Raw genomic sequence first — 19,673 nt, forward strand, 5'->3', positions numbered from 1 at the left:
GAGAAGTTGCATGCCCTTGGCTTGAAGCCCCTGCTGCTGCTGGCGTATCCCCCTACCAAGAGGGTGCCACGGACATCTAAAATGAAGGTTTTGATGCCCATGCATGCCCGGTTTAGCCCATCAGCCAAGACATGCCTTGACAATGTGGAGGCCATTTTCAAGCTGACGGTTGCAGGTGAGATTGCATTTATTTCATAACCATCTGCACGAGTCACTCATGCATATATTGACTATCTGTTATACAATGTGTGGTGTTGATTTGTCCTGTTTATTTCAAAGCAACAAAGAGAGTAATTTTAAAGAGCTGGGGTCTCATTTATAACTATTATGTATGCACAAAACAGGGCTTGAAAGAGGTGTATGCCACTTCCCATGCAAAAGTTGTAATCTATATATTTTTTTAATTGACAGAAGATTATGATGACAGGGTTAATTGTCTATGCAGATGGTGAGGTGGTGAATTGAAGCCAGATTGTAGAAATACATGTTATAAGCATCATTATACATATAATAAAGCCTATGAGTCCTAATTATATTGCAGGCCAAAACTTAAATAAATACATTTTGTTCACTTATCAAACTTCCATTTTCCAATGATAAACCAGTGTGGGGGATACCATTGACTTTTGCAAATATTGAAGCGATCAGTTTGATTGCTGGAAACCAGGGGTGGGGAACCTCCGGCCTCCGGGCCGTATACGGCCCGCGAGACCATTTGGTACGGCCCTCGAGGTAATTTATAAACACACGCAAAAAAGAAAAAAATGGAAGAAATATAGACCGCAAAAAATAAAAAAAGCGAGTGCCTGTTTTTCCTGGCCAAGATTAGGGTCCTTGAACACAACACGAGCCTATCGTGTCTGACGGGTGCAGTTTTGACAGAGAGTACCAGAATGCCAGAATGCCGCTCCGGCACTTGAGAAATTGCAGTAGGCCTACCCATAAGGAGCCGTACACATACCGCAGTTTCTGCGTGGCTGTGTCTTTAGTTGAAAGCCCAGTGGGCGATCTGTTCATCTGTCATACTGATCATACAGTCAATAACTTTGTTGTTATTAGCACCTGGTTAGCTAGCTATGCTAACGAATATAAGAAGCTTTTTCTCCAACCAGTGAGGTAAAGGTACATCTTTATCATCATCTTTATTTATTTTATCTTTATTTATCTGTTGTTATTTTGTTTTACTTGCTTGTAAGCGCTTTGAGCACCAGGAAAAGCGCTTTATAAATGTAATGTATTATTATAATTATCATTATTGATATGATCATTATAGTTATAAAAAAATAAGAGAATAAAGTAAACAGGTATAAAATACTGTATGACAGTCAAACAAAGTTGTTATTAATAAAGAAGAATACAGTTTGAAAGGGGAGCGATTTGTAAAATATCCATAAAGAAAAAGAAAATCTGCTTACAGTTCTGTTTCATATGGGTGTTGAGAGATGTATCCATAGATCTCTTAATGTTGCTCTCAAAGTGCACCAGATTGATGCTTTTAACTTAAACATTTAAAAACAAATCTTCCCGGGGGAGCATGCCCCCCGGACCCCCCTAGAGGGTGTGAGGTACCCCCCCACTTAAATCGTGTCCACATGGATATGAAACTAAATACATTTGCACACATCTTGTGTCCATATCTTTCTGTTGTGGTGGTCATGCCACACCGTGCACGTGCATGCATGCGTGAGTCATGGTGAGGTATCTGGATTAAGAGGATGCTTTTTCTTTGCACAGCATGAAAGAAAGGCCCAATGAATGGGCTGTGATTTTAGTTTTTTTAAGCAGAGGTCAATCATTTGTACGGCCCTCGGAGGATGTTGAAAAAATTGAAATGGCCCTTGAGAGGAAAAAGGTTCACCACCCCTGCTGTAAACATTGAATTACTGTATGATACTCGTAATGCTGCATGGTGGACCACTGGCACTGCTAGGACCCCCTGCATGTAAGAATTAAGAGGGGACAAGTGTTCTGGGACATCTTCCACCACAATCAGAGTCACAGTCACACAGTCAGAAAAAAAATGTGTTTCTTCTTCAAATAAATTGCGCTGAGCAGTGGCTCTGTGGACAACCCTAGCTTCTCTGGCTCCTCTGCCCTAATGCCAAACAGATACCTGTGGGTGACATCATACTCAATCAATCTTTTTTTTTACAGTTTAGCTTGATTAGGGTTGCCTTTTTTTGCATGTTTTGCACATTGGCCTAATTTCATATTTTATAATGTATGTGTGTGTATTCCATCTTCTTGTTTTCGAACATTCAATGTTCAAAGGTGTTATTGTCATATGCACCGCTACAGCGTAGTTGTTGGAAATGACAATCTTAACTCCCAGGCTCCTCCAACAATGCAGCATACAAATAGTACAAGAAGAAATAAAATAGTGCAAGAAGAAACTAGTCCAACAACGTAGGTGCAAAACTAACATGCAGGAATAAGTCAAATATATACTTATAAAATAGAATAAGATAAGACAGAAAGTAAAATGAAATACTAATATGGGGAGGCATGAATGAAAAGGTTGTATAAACAGATGTGGATATGTATAAATATATTCTTTATGAACCGATAACTAACCAATGCAACATTATGGTATTATACATAATAAATAAATAAATATGTGGGCTTTTAAACAGATTTGTACTCCAAACCCTTTGTAGGTTGGACAAGACTCAACCCAGACCAAGAGGAGAACCCTGACACACCAACACCACCCCAAGAACCACCCAACCAACTGCTCGATGGAAGCTACATCTTAAATTTGGTGCCATGCCATCCATCACCCATCACCCATAGACAGCAACCACAGGAAACAGCAGATCCACCACCACACCAGGCTCAAAGCACCCACCCACCACCAAACCAGGCTCCAAGCACCCACCCACCCACCACCACACCAGGCTCCCAGCACCCACCCACCACCAAACCAGGCTCCAAGCACCCACCCACCACCAAACCAGGCTCCCAGCACCCACCCACCACCAAACCAGGCTCCAAGCACCCACCCACCACCAAACCAGGCTCCCAGCACCCACCCACCACCAAACCAGGCTCCAAGCACCCACCCACCACCACACCAGGCTCCAAGCACCCACCCACCACCAAACCAGGCATTCTGAGTTGAGCCCTATACAAAACGTACTTTACCTGTTAATAATGTATTCCATACAATTACAGATTGCGCTTACAACCATCTCGAGGTGTTCCCTGTCCGCAAAATAATAAAGACAAGGAACCGAAAGGTAGGAAAAATGATTGATGATGACAGTGTTTGCTGTTGGATAACTTTTCTGAATTTGTATAGCAATTACTTAATCTTACCTTGAAGGAATGCTGTTGTCCAATTCACAATATTAAGCTATTTGTGTAAACATCCTGTAAATCCCTCTAGTCGGTCAGATGTCTTTTTTCACGACTATATTTTTAAATATATGCAAACTATTTGAACAATACATATATTATAAGTACTTGTGAAAGTACAAAGTTCAAAGAGCATACAGATGTACAATGTCTTTGTCTGCCTGCCACAGGGGGGGACGGAGCACCTTTATGACTGGGAGCCCTGCACCATTTGGTATGTTAATTGGCTTTTGTACAATTACATCTATGTGTGCTGTTAACATTTGTGGTAATTGTTGGCACGCCATTATCTTAGGTGGCATTTGTTAAAGAAAAATGCAAAAAGTTATGCTGTCTGTAGCACCAGCTATACACAAGTTATTTTAAATGTGCAAAGTCCACACTAAACGATAAATTGAAACTAGGTAGTTTATTTAATTAAAGCTGTGTCAATATTTGATTACACCACAGAGACACCAGGTTCACGTTAGCTACTCTGGCGTTAAGTCCACACTTACTAAAGTATTAGTAAATAATCACCAAACAACCACCAAACAACAACAGAAATGTAAAGGAACTAGGACAAAGAATTATGATTAGACATTCATCTACAGATAGTGCAAATTAACAATAGTGACAATCAAGTGGTGAAACCGTAAACTACAACAAAGGGTAATATATCAGTACCCTATTATTGGGCAGATCAAATTGTAACGTAACAAACGCATCATGATATAATTTCCCCAAGGGGATCTATAGACTGTTTGTTATCTATCAAATGCTATTTGATCCCTTATCTTGGAATACAATGTGCCTGTTGGAGGAGTTATTATTCACTAGAAATGTTGTGCTGTAAGGCTCTAGGGATGCAATGATTTTACATTTTGATGCTATGATAATAGTCTGAGGAAACATCACCTTTGTCAGGATTTTACAATTATGACACTAACGATGGATGAATGTGTTCTTATAATTAGAGGTTTTATAGGATTTTTCCATAACGTTTTGGCATTTTCAGCTGCTGTGCCTATTTACCTTTATTAACACGATTAACCCGTTTTACATATTTTTCAATGAGCAACAGTTGCTGTAATGAACCTTAACGTACCATAATGTAGTTGTTTAGATAGTGAGAACAAAAACACTCAGTGTAGCTGAGCTGTTAAAAGTGACATTGGTTAATCGCTGCATCCATACAGTGGAATACCAAATACTTCATACAACACTGCACTTGTCTTCAAACGTTTCTAAAACAGTATAAACATTTTAAAGTAGCCTAATGAAAATCAATTGAATGTGTATTACTGCTCACTCATTCTTCTTCACCCTCCCTTTATTTTAATTTTTTTCTCAGTGGTATGTCCTCCCTCCATCCTGGCAAGCAGCCTGATTCCCACCCCATGCAAATCCCATTGCCAAACAAAACAATACATTTTTTGATGTTGGAATTAATAAAGTGCAACAGTTTAACAACTGCAACAGACTTAACATTTTTTTTACTTGAAGGATTGTTGCATTGTTTTATGGCCACTGGCAATTAATTTCACAGGTGAATTGCATATTGATGTAAAATGAAGCTCGGCGCAAGTTCTTTCAGGAAGACTGGGTATATATATATATATATATATATATATATATATATATATATATATATATGTATATACATTCACTCCGCAGCTGCATATAATCAGCTCATCACAGGCGTTGTCTTTAACATATTACATTTCACCTCATTCTCCAGCAGCCAATCACCGTGCTGCAGCCAAACTTTAAAATGGCAGTCAGCTGTTATTTCAGGTTGTCATGCTGCCGCCCGCCTCCACCCCATCCACCTCCTCTCATCACATCCACTGCCAGGAGAGCTAATATTGAAGCCTGCAGGGGAGAAACATGCCTTGAGCATGTGCAGCATCTACATGAGCTCTCCTTGGTCTCCTGCGCTCTCGCGAGCAATTCCTGCTCTTCTGCTCGTGAAACTCTGGCCTGCTCTCGCGCGCGGAGAAATGTTAGGAAGTGGGCGTACCGTGTCCCAGTAACGCCAAATCTAATTGGTTACACCCCTCCTCTTTTATGATTGGCCGTTTTCAAATGAAGAGGGATATCGGAGCGGGAAAGCCACGCAGAAGAAGAATGGCTGACGACAAGGAGGTACGTACAAAACCCGGTACTTTTAGCTATGCATATAGAAAACAATGGTTTAACATAACTATAATTGTATCTGCTTGACGGGCATTTAAGATATTGACATTGCATTATTTACAAGCCACGGTATAAGAACAAAGTGACACAGCTGTCTGCCCGCAATAATAAAAGTTAGCTAAAGTTAACTGTTAGCAGATCTGGATAAACAAGACGACATGTCTTTGCACTGTGATTGTGACAATCAATTTGACTATTTCTTTTTTGTGTCTGTTTTAGATAGATAGATAGATAAATAGATAGATAGATAGATACTTTATTTGTCATTATAACAAGTACAGCGAAATTACATCGACTCAAAGTCAAAGTGCCAGTGCGCAACAACAAGACAATAATTTAAAAACAGCAAGACAGTATAGACAGTATAGGAAGACATGATCCATTTACACTTGAAGCGTTATTTGTCTAAAGTGTTCATTTATGTGCATTGTCCCTATTGAAATAAATGATTAAATGAAAAATGCTATCTATTTTAACAGATAGAGTTACAAAATGCTGCCAGGCGTGTCGTTGAGTTGCTGAGAAGTGCCATGGCTGAACCAACTTCTCAAAATCGTAAGTGAAACTAGGGGGAGATCACTTGTCTTCACAGATTCATCTAATGGTCAGTCGTTTACAAAAAATTACAGCTGCAGTCTTGGCCGGCGGAAGCACGCCGAGGTGTTTCAGTGACAGTTTTACCAACCTATATTAAAACCAGAGTGAAAAACTGAATTTCCCCATGGGGGATAATTAAAGGTTCATCTTCTTCTTGTTCTTCTTCTATTTATTTTCAGGGCTTGTGACTATCTGGGTAATGTTTAATTAATGAAGCCTTTATATATTCCAACTACTTTACGTATTTAGTACTCAGTTTATTTAGATTCTAGGGAATCATAGACATCTTTAAATTGTGTTCACAGATGAAGTACAGGTTCAGGGAGAGCAGGTGGAGGTGGGCAACAGACAGCCTACTATACAGGGACAGCAGCAGTCTGCTCTTGGCAACAGGCAGCAGGCTGGGACAAGGCAGCGTCAGGCAGTCCAGGGGCAGAAGCAACAAAGGACCCCTGGCTTTCCTTCTACAGCAGGAAATACAGTGGACCAAAATATGGCCAGGTTTGGATCCGTTAGGAAATAAATATAGTTCTGAACTGAATTGCCATTGTAATAACTCCGCAATTGACTATAATTCAGTTTTTTTTTTCATAGAAATTGACGCTCTTCAGATTGTTTAGAATGAATATATTGTATAAAAGCTTCTTAAATGCCTCTCTTACACATTGTTTTCAACTCCTCAGGGTTTTCCCCGGCCTATTCAAATCGGGTAAAAGTTATACCCCATCTCCCAAAAGAAGGGCTGTTAGGTCAACCCCAATCCAGTTCTTCCTGCTCAATAAGAGCACAGAAAGAACACCAAAGTCATCGGATGAAATGGTCCTTCTCCAGGCTGGACTTGGCAGGAGGACTCTCAATATCCCCGAAAATGCTGACCACTCCCAGGTAAGATAGAACAAATAATAAGGGAAGGAGTCAAGATAATATAAGAAGCACTTTATTGATCCCAATTTGGGGACATTTTTTATGTATTACTGTAGTTTCCCAATCCACTGAAGTACTACTGGTCACAAATCAGCTTCAACAGTGGTGACATGTGTGGAGGGTTATAGTTCTAACTGCACACTTGTTTTGCTCTTCCCACATAGATATCATATATACTTATGGAATCATATTCCAAAATGGTACCATTGGAAGGGGCCTGGATGCTACATAAAGCTGCTGGTAAGATACAATCTCCCTTATTAAATTCAACTGTGGTCTAGTATTTCTGCAGTTAAATCCTATTTATACCCTCTATCTTCTCCTACAATAGCTGCTCTTATAATAGCTCATTAATGCCCTTGATGGTTAGCATATTTACCTACCCTCTTGTTTTTAGCAATCCATGAGAAAGCCTAACACTGCAAGTGTGCATCTTGTTAAAATCAACTGCCTCCCCTATACTAGAACATTCTGTGCATTAAATAACATCAACTTGTTTGTATTCCCACATAGGAGGATCAGGTCAGTGGAAATTAAGTGTTTTGGCACCTGAGGCAGAGGGTTACACAGGGGCCTACCTTGCCAAAGCTTTAGGTGGAAAAGGCTGTCTCTATATAATGCCCATCCAGGACACTTTGGACACCTCCCCCTTGCCCTACTCATCGAAGGAGTTCAAAAATATGCCAAAAGCCAGATGTGCCACGTGTCATCTAAGCATGCCTGTCCAGCTGTTGGCTTTACATGCACAAGAGTGTGAACCAAGCAGCTGTTCTGACCACATGGATCTGGAACCGGTAATGTTATTCCACAAATAACTATGCAGGATCATTATCATCCTGAATCGACAGCTTTTTTAACTGGTTACGATTTTCAGGATCTGGACCCAGATTTAGATGAGTCTCTAGCTACAAGCAATCCTGGGAATGTAAGCTCACTAATATTGTAGGTGTTTGTTTCTAAACAATTTTCATTGTATGTGTCATTAATTGGCAGTCTTTCTACATTTTATTATAGGCTTCTCCAAGTGTGCTCCCGTGTAGGACCTCCTGTTCTAAAATCGATATTAAGGTAAAATCAGGGCATTATTTATCAATTACATTATTGCAGATGATGAAGGTTTCTGCGTCTCAGTAATTCACTTGAATATTTGCTCTGCTTTTCTGTATTTTTAAAGGTGGCCTGTCCATTGTGCTCAGAGTTATTTCCTGAGTATTTGGTTGAAATACATGCCAGCACTTGTAGAGAAAGGTTTTTTTTTCTCCTATTATGCACATTCTTTATATACTTTTTTCTTGCAGTGTTAGATATTGTAAACCATGATTAAGTTATGCCCCATTGAAATATTTTTTCCCTCATCAGTACATTGCAGTCGACACAAATTATCGATTTGGAAGAACATGCCAGTGAAGAACTGACAGGGCGAGAGAAAAGGTAATATGCTTAAAATTTAACTGTAATTGCTTATTTAAAAAAAAAAAACGTCCTGCAGTTATTGTGTTCACTATTTGTGTTAATTATACTGTTCATCAGTTGCCCTGCATTGTTATTGTTATGCCTTGAATATCATTTAAAAGACGCCACTTTACATCAGTCAGGGGTCGTCAGTTTACTCAATGATACAAAAGGGGTCTCTTAAGGGAAAACGTTTTGGATCCAGTTGTCTAATCAACTTCTAATTGTTTCCTTCAAGTCTTGCTGAGGCCATCGAAACACTTAGTGGACGAGTGGACACAACAACACTCTTTAATGTTAGTGTCACTAGGGAGGACATGTTTGAAAGGGGTTTAGGGCAGTGGAGACGTCAGAAGAGGTCTTCTCCCAAAAAAAACCTCCGAGTGTCTTTCATTGGAGAGTCTGGAATTGACCATGGGGCTCTCAGGAAATAATTCTTAACAGGTACCGTATTTTCTGGACTATAAGTCGCTCCTGAGTATAAGTCGCATCAGCCAATAAATGCGTCGTGAAGAGGAAAAAAACGTATATAGGTCGCACCGGACTATAAGTCGTATTTATTCAGATATTTATTTTCAAATCCAAGCCAATAACAGACATTTACGGTAAACTGGAAAGGGAAGTTATTAACTACACAGGTCCGGTATGTTAACGCAACACATACCTTCTACCTGGAGGCTGGCTCTGCGAGTCGGGCTAGGGTGGCATGCTTCTACCCCTTGACGCGCTCCGACGGAGGACTGCTGGGACAGACGGGGCATCTCGGACGCACCCACTGAGCATTCGGCCGCTGGGCTGGTAGGGGTGGACCCTGCGCCGCACCGGACACAAGACGGCGGGCTAACAACAGACGGCTAACAAGCTAACAAGACGGCTAACAACAGATGGCTAACAAGCAGCTAACCCGGAAGAACCGTCCGCTCTCTTCTTCGTTTTTTTCAGTGGTACAGGAGCAGCATATAGTTGTCACAAGCCGAGAGCGCACTCTCACGGCTGTAGACAGTTCTTGTCAAAAAGTATGAATTCGCATTTATTCAGACATTTATTTCACACTTAACAATTTAACACAAACGGTTATTCAGTTAATTTAACACAGAACAGGCTGAATGTCCGGTATGTTACCGGTAATTTAACACAAACAGTTATTCAGTTAATTTAACACAGAACAGGCTGAATGTCCGGTATGTTAACGTAACATATGTACAGTTATTCAGCTACACAATAGCATAAGGAACATCGCTGGGAGGCTGAAAAAAAGAGGCTAAATTAACACGACGAGCCAAGTCTCGGTAAGCAAGTTAACGAAGCTCCCGATCTCATTCCACTTCACTGAATCCATTGAATTCTTCATTCTCGGTGTCGCTGCGGAACAACTCCGCCAACTCCGGAGGAAGACGAAGCACTGTCTCCTCTTCTGCGGGGCTGTCGTCAGACGCAGCATTATTTCCCGTTATCCCAGCCTTTCTGAATCCGGACAGTATGGTTTCGGTTGTCACAGAAGTCCATGCTTTGTCGATCCATCCAAGGACTTGCTGGAAAGTTGCATGGCGCATCCTTCCCGTTGCCGTGAAGCTGTGCTCTCCATCCACCATCCACTCCTCCCACAGGCGACGCAAGACAGCCTTGAAGCTCCGGTTCACGGAGATGTCGAGTGGCTGGAGTACTTTTGTTAAGCCTCCAGGGATGATGACAGGTATGGAGTTGCAAGCTTTTATTTTATCTTTGAACAGTTGCGTTATGTGCGCTCGCATACTGTCCATCACAAGCAGGGCTTTGCGTGTTTTAAAGAAGCCGTCGGGACGCTTAGTGTAGCACTTTGTAAGCCAAACATTCATCATTTCTGTATCCATCCATCCTTTCTCATTCACGGCCACGGCAATTGTGGGGGGGAAGTCGTCTTTTGGCATGGTTTTGCGCTTGAAAATGACCATCGGTGGTAATTTCGATCCGTCTCCACAACATGCAAGCACCACGGTGAAGTGTGATTTCTCATGACCAGTTGTCACTATATTCACACTTTTCTGCCCTTTCTCTGCGACACTTCGGCCCATGGGGATGTCAAACGTGAGGGGGACTTCATCCATGTTTATAATGTGATCCGGTGACACGTTGTGTTCAGTCACCTGCTTTGCAACAAACTCACGGAAACTGTCGATCTTGGCCTGAAAATCTGCTGGCAGTTTCTGACATACAGTTGTCCGTGCTCTGATAGAGAGCCGGTTCCGTTGCATGAAACGGTAACACCAGGACGGCCCGCCTCTGAAGTCGTTTATATTCATGTCTTTGGCAACTGCCAGGGCGTGGAGACGTACATGCACCGTTGACATGCCTCTCCCGGCAGCACGTTGCTCTAAAACCCATCTATATAGTCGTTCCTCCAGCTCTGGCCATCTCGCCCTCAGCCCGCGATTCGCTTTTTTTGTTTTTTTCATGGCGGCAAGAGCAACCTCTGCTTTTCTCCAGTCTCTCACAAGTTTCTCGTTGACTCCAAACTTTCTCTCTGCTGCTCTATTGCCGTTTTCGGATGCATATTTCACAACCTGCAGTTTGTAATCTGCAGCATACGATTTTCTTTTTGGAGGCATTTCGATTTTGTTCAGTCTTTCTTTTCTTTTAATGTTAATGTTATTTTTTTCGGTGGTACAGGGGCAGCATATAGTTGTCACAAGCCTAGAGCGCCCTCTGGTGGCTGTAGACGGTTCATGTCAGTCAGCATGAATTGACATTTAAAACATATATACGTCGCTCCTGACTATAAGTCGCAGGACCAGCCAAACTAGGAAAAAAAGTGCGACTTATAGTCCGGAAAATACGGTATATGTTTACCATCTTATAATAAATGAAAATATTCCTCAGTGTGTGGCGGTTCTCTGGTTGCATGCAATTTCTGTGCTTGCACAGGTTAAGGGCTTTGCATGACGCGTGCTGTTCTTTAACATACGTATACAGTGGTCTAATTGAGATTATCAATGTATTGATCCACTTTTCCTTTCAATTATAGAAATGATGGCAGGTGTTGAAAGGAAGTTTTTTCAGGGAAGGAGTACAGGGAAAACCCCCAAGTACTCAATGACTGACTACCACAAAGAGCATTTCAAGTATGTAGAATTGTGTTCTGCAATGTCTTTTCGATGTTTATTTCATTTATTAATAATGTCTATGCATTGATTAAACTTTGTTAATGCAGGACAGCTGGATAGATTATGGCAGTCAGTATAGTACAAGGTGGTCCTCCACCTAACTTTTTCAGAGAGTGGTGCTATGGATACATATCCACTGGAGAGATTGATAGAGATTCCATTTCCAAGGAAGATGTGACTGATCCAGAGCTCAGCCAGCTTATGGAAGAGGTAATATTTGTCTTCTCCTCAGATACTCCTTCATATAACATGATGTTTGTTTTAGTATGGTTGACACACACACCTCTTTGTAGTGTGAATATTTTCTAATTCTTAAAATAAGCTAAAGCTCCCATGACTTACTGTGTGATACTGTTTTTCTAATTGCAAAGGTTGAGATAGCTGAACCTGAAGCTATGTACGACCTTCTGGATCGGATAACAGCATGCGGGTACAGTGGTCCTGCAACGTGGGAGAGGAAGGAAGACATAATAAAGTATGTACATATGCTAAGTGATTCAACCCATGTTTAAAACCAATCAATTATTCCTTTACACTCATACTTCATATTGAGTGTGCAGTCACTATTTCCCTTTTTTATGTATGATTTTATATTATTGCTGTTATCTGTTACTGAATTATAGGGCAATTATCTTGCACTCATCGGTCCGCACTCTACCAATGCTGCAGCAGATATGCTCAGGCATGAAGCTGTATGGCTTGTGTGAGATGATAGTACAACAACCACAGCATTTCAGGGATCTGTTCGTCGCTGGCCTTCATGAAAAGGTCAGTATTATGTCTCTAGCTGATTTTACCAATGAATTTCAAACCTTAACCCTTTAACAGCCAGCGCCACCATTTGGTAGAGCACATTTTGTGTCTTGATATCCTGTTGAAAAAATGTTTTAAAAGTTTAACTCTACCTTATTCAGCCATCTCTACCATTTGGTTGACATGTTATGCACAAAACAACCTCTAGATGTCACTGTGGTTAGAACAGAAAGCCATTCAGCTTTCCACTGAGAAAGTTGGCATGCTAAAAAATCACTGCTGAAGAAATCGCTATTTTTGGTCAACTTTTGTAAGGTAACCATATCATTTTTGACATATTTTAATGTCAGAGCACTGACTGAACATAATTAGATAACTTGATGCACACAAAAAGTTTTAACAAACTAAACTAGCAATATAACTTTTTCAGGGTTCAGAGATGTTTTCCAATACAATATGGTAAATAGATAGATTCATGTAAATATTACTACATCTTATATTACATTATTACTACATCTATACTGCCTTATGAGTCTCAGATTGAAAGAGTGATAATAATTTATATAGCAGCTTTCATGCATGGCATACAGCCCAAAGTTGCACACAGATGAGCAAGTTAGGCCAACACAGGATATAGACATTTGCTGTTAGGCCAGTGGTTTCCTGTTAGGCCAATTCAGCATCTACAGTAAGATGAGCACGTTTTTTTTTAATTATGAAAAACACTTAACATTACTTTTTATATCAATATCAATATTGATAACTTTTTTTTTTTAAATGTGCTATGTGTGTCCCATTTGATAAAAAAATGCAAACAAATAATTTTTCCATAGTTTTTTTTCTTGGTCTGGCAATTAAAGGGTTAAGGTCATCCAACTTTGAGCATACATCATTTTGTTTTTTCCTCTCTCAGAGCCGGATGCTGAATTCCTGATGGGAGCCATATCTCCAGTCTTCAGCGAGCTGGGCTCGCTGCGACGCCAGAGGGAATCGAAGATTGTTAACTTTTTACAAGACTTCATCCAACACATTGAAGAAGAAGGTGATACTACTGCCCTGACATTTTATAAACGTATTTGTTCTTGAATTTTACCCCCGATTACGACAGGCAACTCAATGACAGCTTTGCATACCCTTTTTATTCATGTTTACATGTCTCAGTTTAAACACAACTTTGCATCATGATGGTTGCGATGAAACAATGATAAACTAAAGCAGGACTGGCTAATGAGGTTTTCTTCTTCAAAATATCCACATAAAGAAACAATTTAAAAACAATAGCCATATTTATTGACATTGCTTAGGTGAATATATGCATTTCTTTGTATTCATTTTCAACTTGTTTTTAGAGGAAGAAAAGAGCTTCGTGGTTGAAGAGAGGGGGACCCCTGTGAAGATAACAGAGAGTGATGAAAGAGACTCAAGAGAGACAGAGTCTACAGGTGAAGCGGCAAAAGATGAAGAGGAGATGAAGGAAAAACCCAAGATCACTGTTGGTTGCTTCCTTCAATGGCTTACGGGGCAGGCACACGTCCCCATCAACTCAACAGAGAGAGAGATTTTTAAACTCTTGATTGAGTTCGACCATGATTGCAGCGTGCGCTATGGTACATACACGGTATGCTTTCCCGTAGTGAATGCATGCTCCAACTCCATTACCTTTCCGACAAGGCACCTCGGCTCATATCCAGAGTTCCTGAGCATCATAACACAGGCTGTTATGAGTAAAGGGGAGTTTAGCCGCTCATAAGAGTCATAGAATCGATGTTTTCTGGGTTAGGGTTAGACAGTCTTTATTGCACTTTATTTGACAAGGTTTTCATTTGTTTTCATTTGTTCAAGATGAGAATACAGTCATACGTTCAAGTGACATACTGTTCTAGTCAAAATGTTTTGGAAACAAATGGTGAAGTTGGGGAACCATTATAGTTTTGAGCTGTATTTTGTGTCAATTGTTTCAATTTAAGGGAATAAAAACCCAGTCACCAGTTGTGCCAAGTAACTTTACTCTATCCTGAAATTGGCATCATGACTTATTTTACTCTTGGTACTTAAGTAACACTTTGAACACAGGAATTTTACTTTTACCTCATCTGTGTCATTCAAGGGAGCTGTATTTCTTAAGAGCCACATCTTTCAGCTATATACTCACGGCAGAGTAAGTACAGTTCCTTGACCGGAGTGTTTGGGTCAATTTGCTGAAATACTGATTGAAGTTCAGTTGTGTCTTCTGGACTCAAAGGGCAGTCGAATTCGGGGACGACAATCACTGCATCCTCTTCTTCTCCATCGTGGTCAGCAGCAATTTCCCAGTCAACATCTGGCTCCTAATAACCATAACAGAGGTTTTGAACACTTTGGTGAAATAAATGTCTTATAAACAATGTGGAACAATGACATCAAGTAATAGTTTGTGTTATTTTTGCAGTTAAAATAACACAAACTGAATAAAATGCCCAGAAAATGGTCATGCCAAGAGTAGGGAAAGAAAGTAATCTTTTGACAATGTATATTACACAAAGTAAATGGTAAGTAATTACTATCGTGGGATTGCCCACAGTACTGAGTATGTAAGTTGCTTTGGATAAAAGCGTCTAACAAGTGACATGTAATGTAATACTGAAACGAGATCAATACCTCTGGGCTCTCCGGCTGATCAATGTTTGTCTGCATCAGTCCAAGTTGCCATAACTGCTCTGGACATTGGTTCCGTTCAGTGCTGAGTGGATGATGGTTCCAGCCTTCTGTAAAAATCCCCAAGTCCATCTGAAGTCGGGGAAGAATGATGTAGTGCACACAGAAGAGGTTGTCTGTTGATGAGATGTCGAGCAGACCATCCTCTTTGAGGGAAAGCAGTATCGCAGAGTACTTGTTGATGACAATGACTCGTACATCACGCCAAAGACGCTCAATCCTATGGATGAAAATACAAGGTTTAGGGAAAACCAGTTCAAGTGATCTATTTTCATGCTGGCCTAGCATGGGTTAAGTGCAAGGTGCTTGGTCTACACATCAGATAAGTTCACCTCACTAATTGAGTTACTAAAGATGCTGCAATTTACCTCTGGTTATGAACACTTTTACCAGAGATGAAGCTTCCACGGTCGGTGCCGCGAACCGAAAACATGAATCTCGCGATCTGTACGTTTTCTACTCCTTGGTCTCCTCTGACCCTGAAATGTACACAGTTGACCAAAGGACTGTCAAAGAAAATACTCATCCAAAAGTGTCACAGTATTGATCTAGTTCTCCAAAGAGTACTTTTTTCTGTGAATTCACCTTAAAGGCACTCCATGTCTTTGTGTTGCCTCTAAGAAGAAGTCATAGGCTGTTGACGCACGGTTGTTGGTCGAAGCACCCTAGTACATTACCTGCAGAAAAGCAGAGAATATTTAAGAATAGGGCAATTACACACAATAACTAGGCAACATTCTGTTAAACTGTGTATTATAGGGAAAAAAAGGCAGAGATCAAAGAATTCCTGTTGCAATAGAAATAAGCAAACAATACTGACATACAGTATACTGACTCATAATACTTGTGCAGCAAAAATAGGCAATACACAAAATCTCCTTTATATCTACTTTGACTTTGCTGCTTCCGTTTTAGTCCATACACTTTCTCCATTTGGACCAAATTCCTTAAGCAAAGCCAGGACACAGCGTTGGGACCTCTTTTGTGGTTTTAAGTAGCTAGTTGTAAACTCGTACAAAAAATACATGTTTGTTTAATGTGTGTCTACTGAAGTGAAATGCAGTCTTACCTTTCTCGAATACCCGTCCACTCCACCAAATAAGACAATTTTATAACTGGAAAACCAAAGAACAAACTGTTATAGCACTCTGGAATTGAAACACTGATTCTCCAAAACTGGGACATTACAAAGAGATTATTTCTTAAACACTTAGCGAAATATAAATACCAGTACCGTATCAATTTGTGGTTGGTATCCACGTGCACAAGCGACAGAGGCCCTCGCACTGAATATGTTCTCCTCACAACACAGCCCAGACTAGCCAGTCTGGAGAGGATGCCTATGGAATCCACTCGATGCATTGAGGCAGCCATTCTTGTCCATTGTACACGTAGACCAATGGATAACAACCGTCCTTTGACCATTCGGTATCCAGCAGTGGGCATGTCATTCTTGATGGATATGACCACGTTATCCAACTTCTCATCACTGATGGAGCTATACATTTCTGAAACAGATAAGCCAAACTCTCTCATTCTTCTAAAGACTGTGCTGGAAGAAAAACCCAGCAGCTTAGCAATGCAAGGCACTGATAGGTTTGTCCCCAACATCTCAACCAACTGCTGCCTCTCAATTTCAAACTTAGGATGTCCTCTTAGACCAATAACTGATCCCACTGCTGTATTTGGGGCTTCTGAATCTAAATATTGCCTAAGTAGTCCAAACAGCTCTTGAAGAGCTTCAATCAATCAATCAATGTTTATTTATATAGCCCAATATCACAAATGTTACATTTGTCTCAGTGGACTTCACAGTTTGTACAGAATATCAGTATGACAATACGACACCCTCTGTCCTTAGACCCTCACATCGTACAAGGAAAAACTTCCAGAGAAAACCCCACAGTTTAAAGGGAAAAATGGGAGAAACCTCAGGGAGAGCAACAGAGGAGGGATCCCTCTCCCAGGACGGACAGACGTGCAATAGATGCCGTGTGTAAATTGAAAAGATAATACATTTGCAACATAGGTAGTCCAAATGTTTTGAAATGCATGTGTGTATAATAAGAAGATGAATCCACGAGGATATCCATCCAGGACTTATGATCCAGGACCGCAGCCACGACTCAAGATCCAGGACTCGCAATCCATGACACAGGACCTTGGATTATTACCTTGGATTATTCCTTGCGGTATGTCAACATGTCTCGAAAGTGCTTGCAGGAGGTACAGCTCCTGGCGACATGCAAACTCCAGGAAATCCAGGTCAAGTGGTGCTCGAATGAGGGCAAGCTCAAACTTCGACAGGAGTCTCTCCAGGATCTGCCGTTTCAGAATATGCTGTGAAGAAAAATAAAGTATTAAATAGTATTTAATTATATTTTTAAGAAATGTGGGATATCAATTCTGTAGCTAACCTCCAGGGAGCACGTTTATTTTTATGAAATAAACGTTAAACGTATAGGCTTAAAGGCATAATAGAACTACCGTATTGTATGTATTCAACTTGTGCCCCGCTGGACTTACTTTTCTGTGGTTTACCGTTACTGTGACATATCAGTATAGCCACGGAAGATAGTTTGTGTGTTTAATTCCCATGCATCAAGGTTATTTTCATGTATGTAATTGTTTTTCCTGCACAGTGTAGAGTCTTGTTGTGATGAGAGGGATACAGGTATTTCATAAAATAAACGTGCTCCCTGGAGGTTAGCTACAGAATTGATATCACAATTTAATCGGAGCTGATCACAAGTTTCATGACTGATCCAGTCATCTCGATGAGCGTTCGGGCTGTGAATAAACAACTTGTGTTTTACTTTTAGGCTGTCTGAAGGTATGGACAGCTATCAAAGCTACTATACATCACATTAAGAACGATGAACAAATGAAAGTCGGACACAAATATATAATTTAAATGATTTATTGAAGTTTGCAATGTTTTGAACAGGCATCCACACAGTCACCTACTTTGTAATGTTCGATACCTCCCTGTAAGCGTCACGATATCGGACTCTCACCCACAACCTCACATACGAGTACTGAATGTGCAGCAAAGTGATCTTAGGAAGGCAGATATAGCAAAAGATGAACGTAAACGACAAACGATGTTTCTTTCCTGGTAAGTCAACAATGGGTCCTCAATGTACACGCCCCGGATTCCTATGACGAAAATAATAGAATGTCGCCAGTTGTCATGACTCAACTTATACTGTAACACCGGCGGGGATTGTTGTTAGCTTCTGCTGCGCTAACGGATATAAGAAGCTGTTTTCTACAATAATGTCCTCTCCTGTCAGACTGAGAGGCTCAGTGAGGTAAAGGACTCTGAGGGCTTAGATAGTTCACTTTAGTCGAAGTTATCTCAGTGTGTCTCAAACGTTTTGATCACAATTTATGTAAACAAATATTTCCAAGGCACACCTTTATAATTATTAGGATAAATAAAAACAGGTTTGAAATCATTCCAATGTATACTATAGGACAGTAAACCAAAAATATCGTTTAAAACTGGAGAGATTTTAAAATATACATAAATAAATAAATGTTAACTTGTAAAACAAGATATGAATGAACAACACAAATAAAATAAGTTACATGTATTTGTTATTGGCTATGGTAGGTTATTGGAAATGTTCACATAGCTGCTTATTTGATTGATAAAATGCAAACCGATCTTTTTCATATGGGTGTTTAGAGTTGTACCCCCTATATCAGTCTCTAATTGGGCGCTCAAATTGCACCAAATTGAAGCATTTTACTTTAAAATGTTTAAAAAATCTTCCCGGGGGGGTGCCCCCGGACCCCCCTAGAGGATGTGAAGTCCACCCCTCCAATTAAAACATGTTATAATATATAATAAATTTGAAGCCTTGTTATATAAGCTGTCCAACATGTCAATATATTTCTCTTTTTGCAGTGTAGTGGTCTTTTGTAGAGGTTTTTCATTGCCAGCTAAAATATTGCCTTATAGGGCAGCACATTAGTCAGAACCAGCCCTGGTGTCATCCCCACAGCACCCCCCATTTGAAACATGTTCCCACGGCTATGATCCTCAGCCACCGTTGCCGTGGAAACGGAGTCGGTCCACTCTCAGCTACCTGCATAACCCTAATTTATTTCAGATACCAAACACACTTTTTCCGAAGATTGGTGTCACACATATCAAAACAATATATGTGTCGATAACAAAATACATCCATCATAAACTAAACTGGAAACAGCAGTATAATTTGTCTTGTTAACACTTTAAAGTTGAGGTTTTTTTAACCCGTTTTAACTAGTGGTTAAAGCACGTTATTGAATTTTTTTGTTGAATTATGTTATATTTGATGAAACATAAAAATATTAAGAGTACATACATAGGTGGGAAAGTAGAAGGTCAATCATAGAAATATAGATGAAAATATTAAGAAGATACTGTTTTGATCTCTATAATAAAACAGTTTAGTGCAGGACGTCCAAAGATATTAATAGGAGGATGTGCAAAACAGACAAACTAAATAGGCTTTATTTAAACATTAAAGAATACTTTAAGTTAAGGTCTTCTTTTAAATAAGAAAAAAGCTTTTGGGGGTATCT

The 19,673-nt window shown here is 40.2% G+C and overlaps 2 protein-coding genes across 4 annotated transcripts; one reads left to right on the forward strand and one right to left on the reverse strand.

Moving 5' to 3' along the window:
• Window positions 1–898: 898 nt before the first annotated feature.
• LOC307020807 (uncharacterized protein) lies at window positions 899–14,389 on the forward strand. 3 transcript variants are annotated; one of them, XM_079652389.1, is made up of 20 exons: window positions 899–1,116; window positions 2,658–3,239; window positions 3,528–3,571; window positions 5,431–5,484; window positions 6,015–6,090; window positions 6,438–6,633; window positions 6,816–7,017; window positions 7,221–7,296; window positions 7,570–7,850; window positions 7,931–7,981; window positions 8,071–8,124; window positions 8,231–8,304; window positions 8,416–8,487; window positions 8,747–8,952; window positions 11,510–11,606; window positions 11,696–11,858; window positions 12,020–12,123; window positions 12,272–12,416; window positions 13,317–13,443; window positions 13,751–14,389. In XM_079652389.1, exons 4-14 carry the CDS (start codon window positions 5,467–5,469, stop codon window positions 8,940–8,942), a joined length of 1,296 nt encoding a protein of 431 aa, XP_079508515.1. In that variant the 5' UTR covers window positions 899–1,116; window positions 2,658–3,239; window positions 3,528–3,571; window positions 5,431–5,466; the 3' UTR covers window positions 8,943–8,952; window positions 11,510–11,606; window positions 11,696–11,858; window positions 12,020–12,123; window positions 12,272–12,416; window positions 13,317–13,443; window positions 13,751–14,389. The 3 variants fall into 3 exon arrangements, with proteins under 3 accessions (XP_079508515.1, XP_079508517.1, XP_079508516.1); XM_079652391.1 differs by lacking the exon at window positions 8,747–8,952 and having other exon boundaries at window positions 8,071–8,126; window positions 8,234–8,304; XM_079652390.1 differs by lacking the exon at window positions 8,747–8,952.
• LOC307020808 (uncharacterized protein) lies at window positions 14,138–17,425 on the reverse strand (the record flags this gene model as incomplete). Its single annotated transcript, XM_079652392.1, has 7 exons — window positions 17,270–17,425; window positions 16,165–16,834; window positions 15,681–15,772; window positions 15,464–15,574; window positions 15,039–15,315; window positions 14,554–14,728; window positions 14,138–14,172 (listed from the first exon to the last, which is right to left on the reverse strand). Exons 4-7 carry the CDS (start codon window positions 15,526–15,528, stop codon window positions 14,138–14,140), a joined length of 552 nt encoding a protein of 183 aa, XP_079508518.1. The 5' UTR covers window positions 15,529–15,574; window positions 15,681–15,772; window positions 16,165–16,834; window positions 17,270–17,425.
• Window positions 17,426–19,673: the final 2,248 nt, after the last annotated feature.

Source organism: Notothenia rossii (genome assembly GCF_949606895.1).
Source record: "Notothenia rossii genome assembly, chromosome: 9".
NCBI classification, from domain to species: Eukaryota; Metazoa; Chordata; class Actinopteri; order Perciformes; family Nototheniidae; genus Notothenia; species Notothenia rossii.